Consider the following 19298-nt stretch of genomic DNA (forward strand, 5'->3'; position numbering starts at 1 on the left):
CACTGTCCTCAGAAAGAAAAAATTCCTCCTCAGCTTTGCCTTAAATGTGTGACCCTTTATTCTGAGATCATACCTTCTGGCCTTAGACAATTCCACAAGGAAGCAACCTTTCCACATCTACCTTGTCAAGTCGCCCGAAGAATCTTGTCTGTTCCAATAAGGTCACCGCTCTCTTTTAAACTCCAACAAGTATCAAGTTCAATCTAGGATTTTCCTGCTCCTCGGATGCTGCCCGACCTGCTATGCTTTTCCAGTACCACTCTAATCTGGACTCTGGTTTCCAGTATCTGCAGTCCTCATTTTTTGCCTAGTTGATTTTAACCTTACTGTGAATCCTCTTATGAGGATGCCTACCTTAAAGAAGTTCTCCTCCTTTCTCCACAAGAATCTCAGTGAGTCTCTCTCTCACTACAACCCCCAGGTCATCTCCTCTGCTGGATTTTCCTGCTCCTCGGATGCTGCCTGACCTGCTGTGCTTTTCCAGCACCCTCTAATCTAGACTCTGGTTTCCAGTATCTGCAGTCCTCACTTTTGACAAATTCAATCTGGCCAATCTGCCCTCAGAAAACAGTCCCTCCATAGCCAAGCAAACCACCTCTGGACTGCCTCCAATGCCAGTATATCTTTCCTGAGATAAGTGCCCCTAAAACCACAGCATTCCAGCTGTGGTCTGACTAGTAGCTTGTACAGTTTTTCATTTCCTTTGAAGTCAAGACTAATATTCCATTTGCCTTCCCAATTACCTATTTTCTCTATTATCTGCCAAACTTAGATAGTAGTTTTGATAATTTCTTTTCTTTCTGCAGAATTTCATATTTAAATAATATTCAGCTCCTCTATTCATCCTGCCAAAGTACATTAGCTCAGTTTTTTTCCCCACATTATATTCCATCTCCCATCTTTTTGCACACTCACTTCACATGTTGTTGTGGTTCTGTTCGCCGAGCTGGGAATTTGTCTTGCAAACGTTTCGTCCCCTGTCTAGGTGACATCCTGAGGATGTCACCTAGACAGGGGACAAAACGTTTGCAAGACAAATTCCCAGCTCGGCGAACAGAACCACAACAACGAGCACCCGAGCTACAAATCTTCTACCAAACTTTGAACTCATTTCACATGTTTGTGTCACTCTGAAGGCTCTTTATGTTATCCTCACTACTTGTCTTCATACCTTTTTTTGTGTCTTTTGCAAATTTGCTAATAATACATTCACTTTCCTCATCCAAGTCATGAATCTATATGGTCAATAATTGTGAGCCAGCACTGATTCCTGTGGGACACCAGTTTTCACAAGCTGCCATTCTGAAAATGCAATACTCTGTCTTCTATTGATTAACCAATCCTCGAACCATCCACAGGCTCTTATTAAGAAGCCTAATGTGTGAAAATCCAAATATATTACATCCATTGCTTCCCTTTATCTTGTTTGTTACCACATGTGCTGACTGAGCATTCCCTTTCCCCCGACTGCCAATTCCTTCCTCCCTTCAAGCAAAAACTCCTCTCCCTCCTGGTATCCTCTCCCACAGCCTTATACCCTCCTGACATAAGACACAGGTACAATATAAAAACACAGAGCTAATAGTGGAACACATAATCTGGACATGCCTCTCCAATTCCCTCAACTGGTTGAATCAAAGGATTACATTTATACATCCCAAATTGTTTTAGGCTGATTTGGTACTTTTGAAGTTTAGCATTGATGATGATCAGATGGTTTGTTTTTGTGATACTTATCCAAATGCAAATATTACTGATGACACCAGCAAGATCTCTTTTGCCATCCATTTGAGAGGGCTCATAGGCCCTCAGTTTAATATTCCAGCCAAAAGACAATGGCTCTCTGACTGAGCAGCCCTCTCTCAATACTGTACTGAGTTCTGCAGCAGGACTTAGTGTCATAGAGTCACAGAGATGTACAGCATGGAAACTGATCCTTCGCTCCAACTCGTCAATGCCGACCAGATATCCTAACCTAATCTAGTCCCATTTGGCAGCACTTGGCCCAGATCCCTCCAAACCCTTCCTATTCATACACCCATCCAGATGCCTTTTAAATGTTGCAACTGTACCAGCCTCCACCACTTCCTCTGGCAGCTCATTTCATACACATACCACCCTCTGTATGAACAAGTTGCCCCTTGGGTCTCTTATAAAGTTTTCCCCCCTCACCTTAACCTATGCCCTCTAGTTCTGGACTCATCCACTCCCCAAAAAAAATACCTTGTCTAGGACTTGAACCAATTATCATCGACCAGAACTGAGGCCTATAAAACCTTTGTTTCCCATATGGCAATTTAGCCAGGAGACTATCTCCGCCCTCGTCTGATTGTCCCCTCTGTTTCCAATTCAGTTTATGTAACGTGAAATGAAAACCTTAGAGCTAGCTTGGAACTTGTGGCTGGTGTGGGTTGAAGGAAAGTTTGTTTAAAGACACCAGGTGACATTGTTAATTAACTTCCACTGTTGTTTAATGTTTAATTGTAGTCCAAGGTTTCCATGGGATTTAATTAAGACAATATATTTGAAATATAAAAAAGTAAAGTTACCATCATGTAAAAACAATCTATTTGGAATGAAAACAAAAAAATATTGGAAACACTTAGCGAGTTAAGTGGCATCTGTGAAGAGAGACAATATTGCAGGACAATAATTTTTGAATGGAACAATATGATGTTGTAGGCAGAAAGTTTTTAAAATAAATGCAGAACCAGGAAAGATAATATGCTTTGGTTACTGTGTTAGAATGGAGAGCAACAGGATTCAGTAATAAAATCAGTTCAACATACAAGACAAAAGGAAATGCTCATAGAAAATGTAGAAAGCTGGGACCAGAGAAAATGCAATTGGAAGTCTTGCCTTTCCACATTCAATATTCAATCCTTCCTCTGTACCTTTACTGCTGGGAAGGGCAAGAGAATAGTGACACCAACACCTCCAACTCTGCCACCGTGTTGTTCAGGATTCTTATCACTGTATCCTTCAGGAAGTCTGATTATATCACAGAGATCACCACCAACATTGATCATCACATTGGCTTCAACAGTTCAAGAAGACAGCTCACCACCACCTGCCCAGGGCATCTGGATGGAAACCATACCAACATACCAAGAAAAAGAACAAGCAATAAATGTATTCAGTTTTTTTTATTCACTCGTGGGATGTGGGCATTGCTGGCTGAATCAACATTTATTTCCAGTCCCTAGCTGCCCTTGAAAAGGTGGTGGTCAGCTTCCTTCTTCAATCACTGCAGTCCACGTGCTGTGGGTTGATTCACAATGCCCTTAGGGATAGAATTTCTGGAGATTCTGACCCAGCGACAACAAAGGAACAGCAATATATTTCCAAGTCAGAATGGTTAGTGGCTTGAAGGGGACCTTGTAGGGTGGAGGTGTTCCCATGTGTCACCTGCCCTTGTCCTTCTATATAGAAATGGTCATGGGTTTGGAAGGTGCTGTCTAAGGGTCTTTGTTGAATTTCTGCAATGCATCTTGTAGATAGCATTAGGGTTAGGGTTAAGGTTACGCTGCTACTGAGCCTCAGTGGTGGAGGGAGTGGATGTTTGTAGATGTGGTGCCAATCAAGCAGGCTACTTTGTTTATGGTATCAAGCTTCTTGAGTATTGTTTGAGATGCACTCATCCAAGCAAATGTTACTTGCCACTTGACAGCCTAAACCTGGATACTGTCCAGATTTTTTGCATTTGAACCATAGACTGCTTCAGTATCTAAGGAGTGCTGAATATTGTACAATCATCAGCAAACATCCCCACTTCTGACCTTATGATGGAGGGAAGGTCATTGATGAAGCAGCTGAAGATGGTTGGTCTTAGGACACTACCCCGAGGGACTCCTGCAGAGATGTCCTAGAGCTGAGATGACTGACCTCCGCCAACCACTACCACCTGCCTCTATGTCAGGTATGACTCTAACTAGTGGAAAGCTTTACCCAGATTCCCATTGATTCCAAATCCAATCCAAAGAACTGCAGATGCTGGAAATCAGAAACAAAAACAGAAATTGCTGGAAAAACCCAGCAGGTCCAGCGGCATCCATGGAGAGAAATCAGAGTGCCTTTTTCAGCATCAGTAACTCTTCTTCAGTCCCTTTCTTCCTGGTGCCCATTGATTCCAGGGCTTCTTGATGCCACACTCAGTCGACTGCAGCCTTAATGTCAAGGGGCATCACTCTCCCCTCCCCTCTGGAATTAAGCTCCTTTGTCCATGTTTGAACCAAGGCTGGAATGAGGTCTGAGACAAAAAAGCTGCAGATACTGGAACTCAAAGCAGACAGACAGGAGACGGGATCAGGAGGTGGGGAAGTTGACGTTTCGGGTGCAACCCTTCTTCAGGACGGGGGGGGTGGGTGTAGGGGAAGCTGCAGATAAATGGGAGTGGTGGGAGCAGGGTGGTGAAGTGGGGACAGGTGAAGACAGGTAAAGGGTATGACCTGGAGGAATGAATGAATCCGGTTGGTGGCAGGGAGCAGTGGAGGTGAGGGGGAGGGACTGGGATGGGAGGGAGGTTATTTGAAATTGGAGAACTCAATGTTGAGTCCTCTCTGGGCTGCAGGCTGCCGAGGCGTAAGATGAGATGTTGTTCCTCCAATTTACATTTTGGTTATTGTTGTGGCAATGGAAGAGGCCAAGGATGGTCATGTCGGAGAGAGATTGGGAAGGGGAATTAAAGTGGGCGGTGACTAGGCGATCCAGTTAGCCATTATGGGCCCAGCTGTGATGCTCGGTGAACCATAATGTTAATGAGGTCAGGAGCTGAGTTCCCCTGGCAGAATACAAACTGGACATCACTGAGCAGAATTAAAAACCACACAACACCAGGTTATAGTCCAACAGGTTCAATTGGAATCACTAGCTTTGGAGTGCCGCTCCTTCATAACCACCTAATGAAGGAGCGTCGCTCCGAAAGCTAGTGCTTCCAATTAAACCTGTTGGACTATAACCAGGTGTTGTGTGATTTTTAACTTTGTCCACCCCAGTCCAACACCAGCATCTCCAAATCATGATCACTGAGCAGGTTATTGCTGAGCAGGTGTTGCTTGATGTCACTGTTGATGACCCCTTCCATCACTTTACTAATGATGGAGAGGTTGATCCAAAGGTGAGATACAGAACTTTGGAGTCATTTGTGACAATTCAACTCTGCATCATAGGAATTGACGTTTCGGGCAAAAGCCCTTCATCAGGGGCTTTTGCCCGAAACGTCGATTTTGCTGCTCGTTGGCTGCTGCCTGAACTGCTGTGCTCTTCCAGCACCACTAATGCAGTATTTGGTTTCCAGCATTTGTAGTCATTGTTTTTACCTCTGCATCATAGGAACCCAACGGGTGTGATTGATCAATAACAACTGATTTTAATCCAACACAATCTGCAGAATAGTGTATTTTAGTGTTAAAGCATGATTTTACCATTCATTCACGCAAATTAAGTCAAATCTTGCGGGGGTGTAAACTAGACTCCAGCACTCTTCTTTCTGACTGGTTTTGGTTAAATTTGGAGCTAATCTATGGCTGGGTTATTTCATTATCAATGAACAGAAAATGCTGCTTTCAGATTTGATATGTGTTGAGAGAGAAACAAGTTAATATTTTAGGTCATTGCCCTCACACCAGAAATGAGAAAAGTAGGAGATGTAATCGGTGCTGAGCAAGCAAAAGGTCAGGGGGAGGTCATCAAGAAGATGAAAGTGAAGGCTCTATGATAGGATGGAAGGTATGTTCTTAAATGACTAAACATTACGTGGTGTAAGGCAAATGGGGAAAGTCAAGAGAAAAGGTGTGTACAGAGGAGGTGCAAATGGTAGAAGAGAGTAATGATCCAAATATATATCCTCAAGTGACTAGTGTGATGAGATATGGTTTAAGAGATGTATTTTGTCTTGTTCTTTTTTTATGAAGAAAGGTTGAGATAGATGGAAAGTAATCTACTCAAAGCCTTTAAAGTAAACAGCTTGTGAGGCCTTGGTTTTTGTTTTAAAAATTGGAACAATAGAAGCAGCCTGAATGGGTGGGGGCAAGCTCCTACAGAACCAGGAATTTCAGTTTTAGCTTTCCACTATTGCTGGGGTCTTCCAGCTTAATGTAGAAGCTATTTTTCCTCTCTCTGTCCAGCTAAAAGCTGGGGTTTTCTACCTGCAGTTAGAATTGCATGTGAGAGAATTATTTTACTGAATTTGCCTTTTGCCAAGGGTGTGTTTATGGGATGTTACTATATTGGAACAGTTAATGAGTTGTAGTTAATATACATATTATTTTGTTAAGCATTTCAATACAGTTGCAGTTAAGCCAATTCTTTTCTTTCCTATACATGCCGTCTGTATTTTGACTGTAGTCTAAAAATGACATGGGTTTTGATTAAAGTCAAGAGTTTGACCAATTGAACTGCATCTGGAATGCGACACCTTACACTTTCCTTTTAAATAAGAGAAACCTAGAGGTAAAAACAATGACTGCAGATGCTGGAAACCAGATTCTGGATTAGTGGTGCTGGAAGAGCACAGCAGTTCAGGCAGCATCCAAGTAGCTTTGAAATCGACCTTTCGGGCAAAAGCCCTTCATCAGGAATAAAGGCAGTGAGCCTGAAGCGTGGAGAGATAAGCTAGAAGAGGGTGGGGGTGGGGAGAAAGTAGCATAGAGTACAATGGGTGAGTGGGGGAGGGGATGAAGGTGATAGGTCAGGGAGGAGAGGGTGGAGTGGATAGGTGGAAAAGGAGATAGGCAGGTAGGACAAGTCCGGACAAGTCATGGGGACAGTTACTGAGCTGGAAGTTTAGAACTAGGGTGAGGTGGGGGAAGGGGAAATGAGGAAACTGTTGAAGTCCACATTGATGCCCTGGGGTTGAAGTGTTCCGAGGCGGAAGATGAGGCGTTCTTCCTCCAGGCGTCTGGTGGTGAGGGAGCGGCGGTGAAGGAGGCCCAGGACCTCCATGTCCTCGGCAGAGTGGGAGGGGGAGTTGAAATGTTGGGCCACGGGGCGGTGTGGTTGATTGGTGCGGGTGTCCCAGAGATGTTCCCTAAAGCGCTCTGCTAGGAGGCGCCCAGTCTCCCCAATGTAGAGGAGACCGCATCGGGAGCAACGGATACAATAAAAGATATTAGTGGATGTGCAAGTAAAACTTTGATGGATGTGGAAGGCTCCTTTAGGGCCTTGGATAGAGGTGAGGGAGGAGGTGTGGGCGCAGGTTTTACAGTTCCTGCGGTGGCAGGGGAAAGTGCCAGGATTGGAGGGTGGGTTGTTTGGGGGCGTGGACCTGACCAGGTAGTCGCAGAGGGAACGGTCTTTGCGGAAGGCGGAAAGGGGTGGGAGGGAAATATATCCCTGGTAGTGGGGTCTGTTTGGAGGTGGCGGAAATATCGGCGGATGATTTGGCTTATGCGAAGGTTGGTAGGGTGGAAGGTGAGCACCAGGGGCGTTCTGTCCTTGTTACGGTTGGAGGGGTGGGGTCTGAGGGCGGAGGTGTGGGATGTAGACGAGATGCGTTGGAGGGCATCTTTAACCACGTGGGAAGGGAAATTGCAGTCTCTAAAGAAGGAGGCCATCTGGTGTGTTCTATGGTGGAACTGGTCCTCCTGGGAGCAGATACGGTGGAGGCGGAGGAATTGGGAATACAGGATGGCATTTCAGCAAGAGATAGGGTGGGAAGAAGTGTAATCCAGGTAGCTGTGGGAGTCGGTGGGTTTGTAAAAAATGTCAGTGTCAAGTCGGTCGTCATTAATGGAGATGGAGAGGTCCAGGAAGGGGAGGGAGGTGTCAGAGATGGTCCAGGTAAATTTAAGGTCAGGGTGGAATGTGTTCGTTTAGGCCGAACTGGTCCTCACCCTTAACAATTTCTCCTTTGAATCTTCCCACTTCCTCCAGACCAAAGGGGTAGCCATGGGCACACGTATGGGCCCCAGCTATGCCTGTCTCTTTGTTGGCTACGTAGAGCAATTGATCTTCCGTAATTACACCGGCACCACTCCCCACCTCTTCCTCCGCTACATTGATGACTGCATTGGCGCCATCCCGCAAGGAGGTTGAGCAATTCATCAACTTCACCAACACATTCCACCCTGACCTTAAATTTACCTGGACTATCTCTGACACCTCGCTCCCCTTCCTGGACCTCTCCATCTCCATTAGTGACGACCGACTTGACACTGACATTTTTTACAAACCCACTGACTCCCATAGCTACCTGGATTACACCTCTTCCCACCCTATCTCTTGCAAAAATGCCATCCCGTATTCCCAATTTCTCCACCTCCACCGTATCTGCTCCCAGGAGGACCAGTTCCACCTTAGGACACACCAGATGGCCTCCTTCTTTAGAGACCACAATGGGATTAGGGGACTGAGTTGGATGATCAGCCATGATCATGTTGAATGGCAGAGCAGGCTCAAAGGGCTGAATGGCCTACGCTGGCTCCTAGTTTCCATGTTTCTATGTTCCTACGATTAAAAAGGGTTTTGTTAAGTTGTTTAGTTCCAAACCAGTATCATATTGTTAAGTTAAAAAAAGTATTATGTTCCACTTCCTATGCAGCCATTTTGCAGACATTGTGCCTACGATTTAGCAGTTAGAATAAACGTGGTTACTGTCATCTCTGGGCTTTATTGATTGCATGTTAAGGAGGAATTTTCTATTTATTGTCTCCCTTTTGACTGTCTCCCAGGTGATGCATGGAGGAGAGAAGAAGGTAGCGAAAGTGTGTTATAAAGGTGTTATGAATATGGAGTCAGTTAGTGGATGGTTGGTTCACAATGCAGTATGATGCCAGCAAGGTGGGTTCAATTCCTGCTCTGGCTGAGATGATCATGAAGGACTCTTTCTCTCAACCTCATCCCATACCTGAGGTGTGGTGACCCTTAGGTTAATCCATGACCAATCATCTCTCTGTAATGAGAGAGTGGCCCTATGGTGACTTTACCTTATGGATATGGAACCTTCTGATCTGATCTTTCTCCACCTACAAGCTTATTTTCCCATAGTCTGAGAGTTGTTAGTGTTTTTTTAAAAATATTTGATCAGTTTTCTAAATGTTTTTATATCAAGATGCACAAAGTTGGGAATGAATGGCTACTTGGCAGCAGGTTTGCACAGAGTAATATTCCATTCACAACTATAATAATAATTGAAAATGATTAATTGGATCTGAAAACTTAAAGGTGCTGTTAGCATCCCGCTGGGATGTGGACTGCATAACAATCTCTGCATAAATGTCATAAATAATTGCCCAGATTAATCACCTATCGCAAAAACAGAAATAATTAGATAATGCTAAAAATGGATTTCTGCCAGTCAACCCATTGTTGACAATTGTTGAAGAATGTTGGCTAGGACACTTGCTTCATTTTATAACTAGTGTTATGGACCAGACCAAAACCCCTCAAAATAAATTAACAAGATAGCCTAGGTTTCTCTTATTCTGGATTAGTGGTGCTGGAAGAGCACAGCAGTTCAGGCAGCATCCAAGTAGCTTCGAAATCGACATTGAACCTGGGTAAATTTCTGGTACGGTTCTCACTAGATTATGTTCAATTCTGTGGAAGTGCACTATTGCTGCACTAATGGTGCAGAGCACCAGGTAATATTCTACAGACCCAGGTTCAAATTCTCCAATGGCAGATGGTGAAATTTGAATTCAATTATAGAAGTTTATAAAATTATGAGGAACATGAATAGGGTAAATAGGCAAGGTCTTTTCCCTGGGGTGGAGAAGTCCAAAACTAGAAGGCATAAGGTTCGGGTTAAAGGGGAAAGATATAAAAGGGACCTAAGGGGCAACGTTTTCACACACAGGATGGTATGTGTGTTGAATGAGCTGCCAGAGGAAGTGGTGGAGGCTGCTACAATTAGAACATTTAAAAGGCATCAGAATGGGTATATGAAAAAGGAAGGGTTTGGAGGGATATGTGCCAAATAAATGCTGGCAAATTGGAATAGATTTATATAGGATATCTGATTGGCCTGGACAAGTTGGACCAATGGGTCTGTTCCCGTGCCATTTGTGATTCTATGACTCTATGAGGAAACTGGAAGTATGAGTCCAATGATGACTGTGAAACAATTACATGAGAAAACTCATCTGGTTTACTAATGCCCTTTAGGGAAGGTAACTGCTGGCCTTCATGTGACTCCAGGCCCATAACAATGTAGCTGACCCTCAATTAGGGATAAGCAATAAATGCTGGAACAAAACCAAAAATTGCTGGAAGTGCTCAGCAGGTCTGGCAGCATCTGTGCAGAGAAACCAAGGTTAAGATTTTGGGTCATGTGACCCTTCCCCAGTGTTCAACCCAAAATGTCAACTTTGATTTCCCTCCACAGATGCTGCCAGACCTGCTGAGCTTTTCCAGCAATTTTTGTTCTTGTTTCTGATTTATAGCATCCACAGTTTTTTTTGGATTTTAATAAATGCTGGACTAACCCTGTAAATGGTTAACAACAAAACAAAAATCAGACTTATAAAATGATGTCAAAACCTTAGATAATGTACAAAGGAATTTGACCAGAATGAAGAGGGTGTTATTTGGAGAAATGGAGAAGCTGGGATTATTTACCAGAGAATAGAAGATGTTGCTGGGAGACCTGATGGAGGGATTCAAAATTATGAAAGTGCAAGAACATGAAAGGAATAGCAGTGGGAGGTTTTTCGGCCCTTCAAATCTGCTAAGCCATTCCGAACGATCATAGCTGATCTGGTTTTGGCCTTTACTCCACATTCTTGCTGCCTCTCATACCCCTCGACTCACTCTAGATTAGAGCGGTGCTGGAAAAGCACAGCAGTTCAGGAAACATCCGAGGAGCAGGAAAATCGACATTTCGGGCAAAAGCCCTTTATCAGGAATAGGGGCAGAGTGCCTGCAGGGTACCTCCACCCTTCAGGCTCTCTGCCTCTATGCCTGATGAAGGGCTTTTGCCCAAAACGTCAATCTTCCTGCTCCTCGGATGCTGCCTGAACTGCTGTGCTTTTCCAGCACCGCTCTAATCTAGAATCTGGTTTCCAGCATCTGCAGTCCTTGTTTTTACCCCTCGCCTCACTCTGATAGGCTCAGTCTAACTTAGTCTTGAATTTTTCATTGACCAAGCCTCTACTGCACTATGGCGTTGAGACTGACAAAGATTAAAGACCATCTGAGAGAGGAAATTCCTCCCCCTCTCTGACTTGAATGGGAGAGCCCTGATTTTGAAAATGTAACCCCTAGTTCCAGATTCCTGCATGAGGGAAGACATCCTTTCAATACCTACTCTGTTGAGCTTCCTCAGAATTATAAATGTTTCAATCAGATCATCTCTCATTCTTCTCAACTACAATTAGCTCAAACTCAACCAGTTCAACCTTTCCACGTAGGAACACACACCCATTTCCATGAATGAGGCTGTTAAACCTCTGAGCTGATTCCAACACGTTTACAACCTTCCTAAAATAAGACACCTAGTAATGTTCTCCTGATGTGGTCTTACCAATTTATTGTTATTTTTGTACCTTGTATAACTGAAACATAACCACCCTGCCTTTACGTTTACTTCGCTTCACAATAAATATTACGTTATTTTAGGGTTTTTTTGTAACAGCCCTTTTACCAATATTATTTGAATCAGTTAAAAAAAAAACTGAGTGAACAGATGGAGTATAATATAGATCACTTGGCCTTTTAAGTCTGCTCCACCATTAAATAAAATGATGTTTAATCTGATTTTCTGAATTAATTGCTATCACTTGGATAGTAACCTTTGTGATTCATACACTAAGGCATCCAGATCCCTTTGTTTCTCAGAGTACTGCAATTTCCATCCACTCAGATCTAATGCTTCTATATTTAGACTTTTCACATTGTACTCCATCTGCCAGATCCTTGAGGTATCATTTTTATTGATTCATTCACACAACGTGGGTGTCACTGGGCTAGGCCAGCAAATATCACCCATCCCTATTTGCTGAGAGGCCTGTTAACAGTCAGCCACATCACTGTGAGTTTGGAGTCACATGTCAGCAGATCAGATAAGGATGGCAGATTTCCTTCCCTGAAGGACATTAAGGAACCAATGGGTTTTTCCAACAATTGGCAACAGTTTCATGATTCATCATTAAACTCTTAATTCTACATTTCTTTTTAAATTGAATTCAAATTCCACCATCTGCCATGGGAATGGAATTCAGGTCACCAGGACATTAGCTGTGTTTCCAGATTAACCGTCCAGCCATCACCTCCACTGTGCGTAACCATTACGATTGCTGACCCCCCCCACTATCAACTGCCTGGCGATTGCCACTGACTGGAAACTGCTGAACTAACCTTGTAAAAACATACCAGCGAGAGCGGGTCAGAGGCTAGAGTTGTGTGGGAGGTGACTCACCTCTCTACTCCCCAAAGCCTGTCCACCATCTACAAGGCACAGGTCAGGAGTGTGATGGAATACTCCCCACTTGCCTGGATGGGGGCAGCTCCAACAACACTCAAGAAGCTTGACACCATCCAGGACAAAGCAGCCACTTGATTAACACAGCACTAACCACCTGAAACATTCACTTCCTGCACCAGACATTCACAGTGGATGCAGTGTGTACCTTAGAGGCAGAGAATCATATAGTACAGAAAAGCCCTTTAGCCATTGAGATTGTACCAAAAGTATATTCCCACCTATACCAGCCCTACTTTCCAGCACTTGGCCCATTGCCTTGAATATTATGACATTTCAAGAGCAAATTCAAGTAATTTTTAAAGGTTTTGAGATTTCCCATCACAGCTACCATCCTAGGCTGCGTGTTCCAGCATCCCATCACCTTCTGAATGGAAAAGCTTTTCTTCAAATTTCCTCTAAACCTCCTTCTTTCAGTTTAAAACAATGCCCCTTTGTATTGACCCTTCAACTAAGGGGATCAGCTCCTTCCTATTCACTCTGTCTTCATAATCTGATACACCTCTATCAGATCTCCCCTCAACCTTCTCTGCTCCAAACAATACGAACTTATCCAGCCTCTCTTCATCGCTGAATCTCCCCAGCCCAAGCATCATCCTGGTGAATCTCTTCGGCACCCTCTTCCAGTGCAGTCACATCCTTCCTATAGTGTGGGCACCAGAATTCCCATCACTGAATTGCTTCATCCCCAGCAACATCCTGATGTACACTGAAATGACTCACTGAGGCTTTTAAGACAACATCCTTAAAATACATGACTGCTCCCATCTGGAAGGACAAAAGTAACAGATGCATGGAAACACCACCACAGCAAGTTCCCCTCCAAGCCACACACTATATATCACTGTTCCTTCACTGTCACTGGATGAGAATCCTGAAGCCTCTTCACAGCAGCATTGTGGGTTGTGCTACACCCCAGGGTCTGCAGCGGCTCAAGGAAGTGGCTGGCCATCACCTTTTCCCTAGCATTAAGGATCTGGCAACAAATGATATGCAAGATAATGAAAGGAATGGATAGAGTCAATAGCCAGAGGGCAGGATTGACTGGCACGAGTGGTCACAGTTTTAAGATACCAGGAGAAAGGTATAGAGGGGACATCAGAGGAAGGTTCTTTATGCAGAGAGTTGTGAATGCATTGCCAGCGGTGGTGGTGGAAGCAGAGTCATTAGGAACATTTAAGCGACTGCTGGACATGCACACGGAGAGCAGTGAGTTGAGGGTGCGTAGGTTAAGTTATTTTATTTTACATTAGGATTAATCCTCAGCACAGCATCGTGGGCCAAAGGGCCTGTTCTGTGCTGTACTTTTCTATGTTCTATGTTCTAAGTGCTGGATTAGCCAGTGATGCCCACATTATGTGAAATAATATGGAAAAATCGCATACCAACCTTCTTGAGGGTGTGTTGACTTTGAGCTTATTTGTGGTTTGATGTGGCTAATTTTAGTATTAACTACACATATAAATGTTGTCAGTGTCAAATCTTACCATGGACAAATCAACAAGTGTATTTAATATTTTGATATTATCAGAAGTAATTCCTAATCCTGAATATGAACATCAAATGTCTCAACAATATAGAGAACATATATTTGTGAACTGATGATGTCAAAATTACAAATTCCACTGCTGTTTATGATGTTGAGGATGATCAGGATCTATATGATGATGTTATAGAAACAGAAGACTTTGGGACTTCTGTGGTGAAGTGGTAATGTCCCTATCTCTGAGCCAGGAGGTCTGCTTTCAAGTACGACCTGCTCCAGAGGTGTGTTGCAACATCTCTAATCAGGCTGGCTTAACTCAGAGAATGCTGGCAAGTGCAGCAGGAAGTGTTTCAGAGGTTCACTTTTGGAAAAAGCCCTACCGGACTTGAAACATCTGGAGAAATTTTTTTTTTCTCTCCATACATGTGTGTTTCTCTCTCCACAGATATTGTCAAACCTGCTGAGTTTTTCCAGCTGTCTCTGTGTTTGTTTCAGATTTCCGGCATCCGCAGTATCGTGCTTCTATAAACAGACCGTTAGCAATAGTTTGTTAAAGAGTCTGTGTGATTTTGAAGGATGGTATATGTTTATATATATTCATTATGGTATATATTTATTTTGTGTTGGATTATCTGTACACAATTCACAGTATTTAAAAATTAATAAATATTAGAGAAGCAAGATGAATTCTTCAGTGTCGTTAGTTTTTACTTCATTTCATTTTGATGGTCATTTTTTTTAGATTAGATTAGATTACTTACAGTGTGGAAACATATGGAATGTAAACAAAGAAACTTTCCATGCAGCAAGTTTCAGTAACATTTTTGTTAATGCTCAAGATCTTTGTAATTATTTTTATAAAAGCACTAAAGACCTGGAGGTTAAAACTGCAAAATCCTTACGTCTGATTGCGTGAGGTTCTGACACAGAAATGAGCACGGAATACCTGCGATATTTTCCTAATCAACCTGTTCAGAGATGTTACAATATACTTTGGAGCAGGGTAGGACTGAAACCTAGGCCTCCCAGTCTAAAGGTAGGGGCATTGCCACCACACCACAATGACCCTAGTGACCTGAGAGAAAAACATTGTTCTCACTTGGTGCCAGGTTATTTTATGGGGGGGACAGTGGAGATACTGGACTGATAAGGGAGATGTCCAACTTGAGTGGCACAGTGGTTAGCACTGCTGCCTCACAGCGTCAGAGACCTAGGTTCAATTCCTGCCTCAGGCAACTGTCTGTGTGGAGTTTGCACATTCTCCCCGTGTCTGTGTGGGTTTCCTCTGGGTGCTCCGGGTTCTTCCCACAGTCCAAAAATGTGCAGGACAGGTGAATTGGCCATGCTAAATTGCCCGTAGTGTTAGGTGTAGGGGAATGGGTCTGGGTGGGTTGTGCGCCGGTGTGGACTTGTTGGGCCAAAAGGCCTGTTTCCACACTGTAAGTAATCTAATCTTTATCTTCTGGGGGCCATGAGTTCCAATCCCACCACAAGAGCTGGTGATTTTTAAAAAATTTAAATTTGGAATTGAAAGTTGTTAGTGACAAATTGATTATAAATCAATCCATTGCTGAACAAAAACCCATCTGGTTTATCTGCCATCTTACCTACATTTGACTCCAGACCCACAGCAATCTGCTTCACTTTTTCCTGTCTCTTACTTAATTCAGTCATGGGTTGCTTGTCCATCCTTAGTTGCCCTGGAGAAAGTGGTGGTGAACTGTCCCTTTGAATTAACTGTGGTAGTCTGGGTGCTGTACCTTCTCAAATGGCTCCAGCAAGTCATTCGGTTGAAGGTGAGCAAGAAACATCAGTCTTTGCCAACATCCCAAGAAAGAATGAAATTGTAGATATTTACAAAGTTTTCAGCCAATGCAATTTAAATGTTAAGGATAATAAATAATAGCCAGAATGTTTTCTCGATAAGTTCATATTTGGTTTGCAAACGTTCTGCCAATAAATGTGAGGGATTATGTTTACAGAATAATGTATACAATTGTTTGTAAGTTACTGCTGATGAGTCGTAACTCTCTGGGTGAGATAGCACAGTGCAAATATGACATCTCCCTTGAAACAAGTTAATTTGTGTGTGTGCACGTGTGTCTGTGAACATTGCTTTTAAAACTGGAGTCAGAGCTTTTTTTTAGGGAGCAGTTTCCTGTGTGAGGATTGTCCGGATTAGATAGATCGCGAGAACGTGTTGGTTAATAAATTGAAATTAACCACGGGAGCGCTGGGGCTAAAATAATGCAGGCAGGATTGTTTCGCTCGCAGTCAGACATTGAAGCTGGGAGGGAGGTTAGTCTGGAGCACCCCCCCCGGTACGGCTCCGATTTCACACTCGGTCGACGGGACAGTAAATGGAGATGTCAGGAGCAGATATTCAAAGAAGCAACACCAAGTCTAAGAAAAATGCGGTAAGGTCCTTCTAGCTAACCCCCTTTCCCCTTGCACAGCCCCAGTTTCACAAGGATAAAGACTGCGGCACTGAGAGCTGCACTAACACACAGACACTGAGCACTGCTAATGCAGAAAGTAACAGCTGCTCGTACCGCAGTAGCTGCTCAGTGATGTCTGGACACCTTTTCTACATGGGATCTGTAGAGGCGTCCGTTTTGTTTTGTCTCATGTTACATATGTGAGTGCATGTGTGTGTTTGAGGTGCTGGGAGATTTAACTCACTGCGCTGTGACGTTGAATTTTGAATCTTTAACTCATGCTTGGGCACACTGCAATATTCCCAGTTGCTGCATTGGTCATTTTCCTGCAATTATTAACTGGGCAGGACAAATACAGGAGGCCTTTTCTTTCTGCATCCAGTTTTTTTTCTCTCTGTCTGGTTAAGTTGCATGCAAAATCACAATAGGATTAATTAGCATCTCTCTGCCTCCTTCACCCATGCCAGGATGTTGTGGGTACAGATCGCACTCTGGAATCCCGAGGGTAAAGACCAGTGCAGTAACTGAGGGAGTGCTGCACTGTCAGACTCGCTGCCTTTCAGTTGGACCAATGAAACTGAGACTTTGTCTGTTCTCTGAGGTGGTCAGCAAGGACCCCATGGCAGTGTGTGAGGAGAGCAGGAGGACCACCTCTGGTGCCCTGACCTATACTTATCCCTCAATCGTCATGATTAGTCAGTGAGCTTATTACCAGTCTGGTGCTTGTGGGATCTTGCTGGGCATAAATTGGGTTCTGGGCTTGTCAATGATTGCCTTTCAAATGTACAATTTGCAGCATCACTGGAGGAGTCGGATATTGTCCTTGGGGAAAGGATGAAGAGATATAGGGGTAAGTGGGACCAAGCTATTGAGTTGGATGATCAGCCATGATCATAATGAATGGTCAAGCAGGTTGGAAGGGCCGAATGACCTACTTCTGCTCCTATTTTCTATATTTCCATGTACTCTACACAGCCTCAGGATGTCATGAAGTTGTTTATAAACGCAGTGTAAAAGGCAAGTCCTCCATATTATTAAGTTCCAATAGTATTGAGTGGGTTGATGGAGGTAAGAGTAATTGGATGTGTGAGTAACCATGGAAACTACTGGAATATTTGTCCTTGTTTCAAAGGATTTCGGAATACAAAGTGGGGCATGAATCGTACTTCTACTACACAGAGTGTTAGATTTCATCTGCAGTTTTGCAACCCCAAACCTCAGGCAAAACCCATTTTCTTGGTATTTGTGCAGAATAAGTTCACCAGAATGACTGAGTGTGGGCTGAGTGTGTTAAATTATTAAGTATGGGTTACATTAGCACAGTTTGTATTCCCGTGAGTTTAGAAGGTGGAGAGAGGATCTGACTGAGGGGGTGAACATATATATAAGGGTTTGACAGAGCAGATTCACAGAAACAGTTGCCTCTAAAGGAGAGAGCACCAAGGGTGTGTTCTCTTAAACATAGTGCGAGGCTGTTTAGGAATGAATTCAGGAAATATTCTTTCATACAAATGTTAGTGTCAATCAGGAACTCCCTGCTGGAGAATAGCAGAGATTTAAGGGGGGATAATTAGGGATTTCAGGACTGAGATCAGTAGATTTTTGTTGGATTGGGATGTCAGTGGCTGTGGAGTGAATGTAAAGTTCTAGGAATATGTAGCTGGTCAGAAAGGCCATCCATTTGAGATATGAATTGTTTCTCTCTTCTTGGAGGCTGCTGGGTATTTCTGCAGTCTCAGTGAAGAGAGAAACGGTGAACCTTTCTGACAGAGGACCTTCTAGACCTACTGAGTATTCACAACATTTTCTGGTTTTGTTTCGAATTGCCGTCATCTGCACAATTTTGATTTCGATATGCGTCTAAAGGAGGTGTAAGGGAAAGTAACAGAGTAATCACCAGCAGCTGCTGGCTGAATTCAAGACAAAGTGTACTGAGGCAGGAGTAATGATCTGAAATTGTCAAACTCAGTGTTAAATCTGGAAGATTGTAAAACATCTCATTAAAAGTGGGATCCTTAGTGGAACTTCACTGAAGGTGTGCAGAAAGCCAGGGTCAGGAGTCAGAGAAGGCAATTGGAGTTGCATACAGATCGGCCATGACCTTATTGAATGGTAAGCAGCCTTAAGGGATTGAGTGAACTGCAGCGGTTGAGGAAGGTATCTCACCACCATCTCTTCAGGAACAATTAGAGACGGGCAATAATTTCTGGCCAAGCCAACAATGTTCAGATCTCCTAAAGAAATAATAAGAGTAAAATGACCCACTCAGATACATTGTTCACATATTTGAGCTGTCTGATGAGGTACAGCACTTGAAGAAATTGGAATTTGACTCATACATTATGAATAATATGCAGTGCCATTGTCATTATGTATGTGACAGTGTTCTCTGAAACTTCGAAGGAAAATTGAAATGCATTATTCAACATGACACCACACTTTCACAAAACCAACCCACATCCATATGCCTCTCTTTTTTTTAAAACAATTCAGATTTCAAAAATAAGAATAGTAATATGTTGTATAAAAATGCCATTGCCAAGACCATAGGACTGCTCCTTCATCAGAGAGGGGGGTGTGATAACTGGTGGTGGTTCTACCCTGAGGGTCACTATAAGGGGAGGCGTTGAAAACTCATAGTAACCTCAGCCAGTGCAGGAATTGAACCCACACTATTAGCATTACTCTACATCACAAATCAGCCAATCGAGCTATCCAACACCTTCATTATCTACTGTATTCTTCTGCAGGCCCAGACTTCAAGAATTTTGCTTACGTAGTTCTTTCTCTCTCACTCTCTCTCTCTCTCTGTCTATCTCTTTTCTAGCTTGGTAACAATTTTGATGATTTTGCGTTAATGTTGCAATCGTTCTACTGTGAAAAACACCTGATTCAGGTCTTGTGACTCTTTACTAGATCCAATGATCTTAGTTTTTCAGACTGCCAGCATCTACAC

The 19298-nt window shown here is 43.3% G+C and overlaps 1 protein-coding gene across 6 annotated transcripts in view; it reads left to right on the top strand.

Moving 5' to 3' along the window:
* The window catches only part of mcf2a (MCF.2 cell line derived transforming sequence a), a 191729-nt gene that overhangs the window by 68632 nt on the left and 103799 nt on the right, over positions 1–19298 (top strand). The window contains exon 1 of one of the 6 annotated variants that reach the window (XM_072595618.1): positions 1064–3919. The exons of 4 other annotated variants lie outside the window; for them this stretch is intronic. Coding sequence is in view for 1 of the 2 variants with exons in the window: in XM_072595617.1 (XP_072451718.1) it covers positions 16265–16321 (57 nt within the window). In the remaining variant the exon portion in view is untranslated. Of the gene's footprint in view, positions 1–1063; positions 3920–16143; positions 16322–19298 lie in introns of those variants that run through there. One more of the 6 variants, XM_072595617.1, reaches the window with a different exon arrangement.

The sequence above is a fragment of the Chiloscyllium punctatum genome, chromosome 25 (assembly GCF_047496795.1).
Source record: "Chiloscyllium punctatum isolate Juve2018m chromosome 25, sChiPun1.3, whole genome shotgun sequence".
In the NCBI taxonomy this organism is placed as follows: domain Eukaryota; kingdom Metazoa; phylum Chordata; class Chondrichthyes; order Orectolobiformes; family Hemiscylliidae; genus Chiloscyllium; species Chiloscyllium punctatum.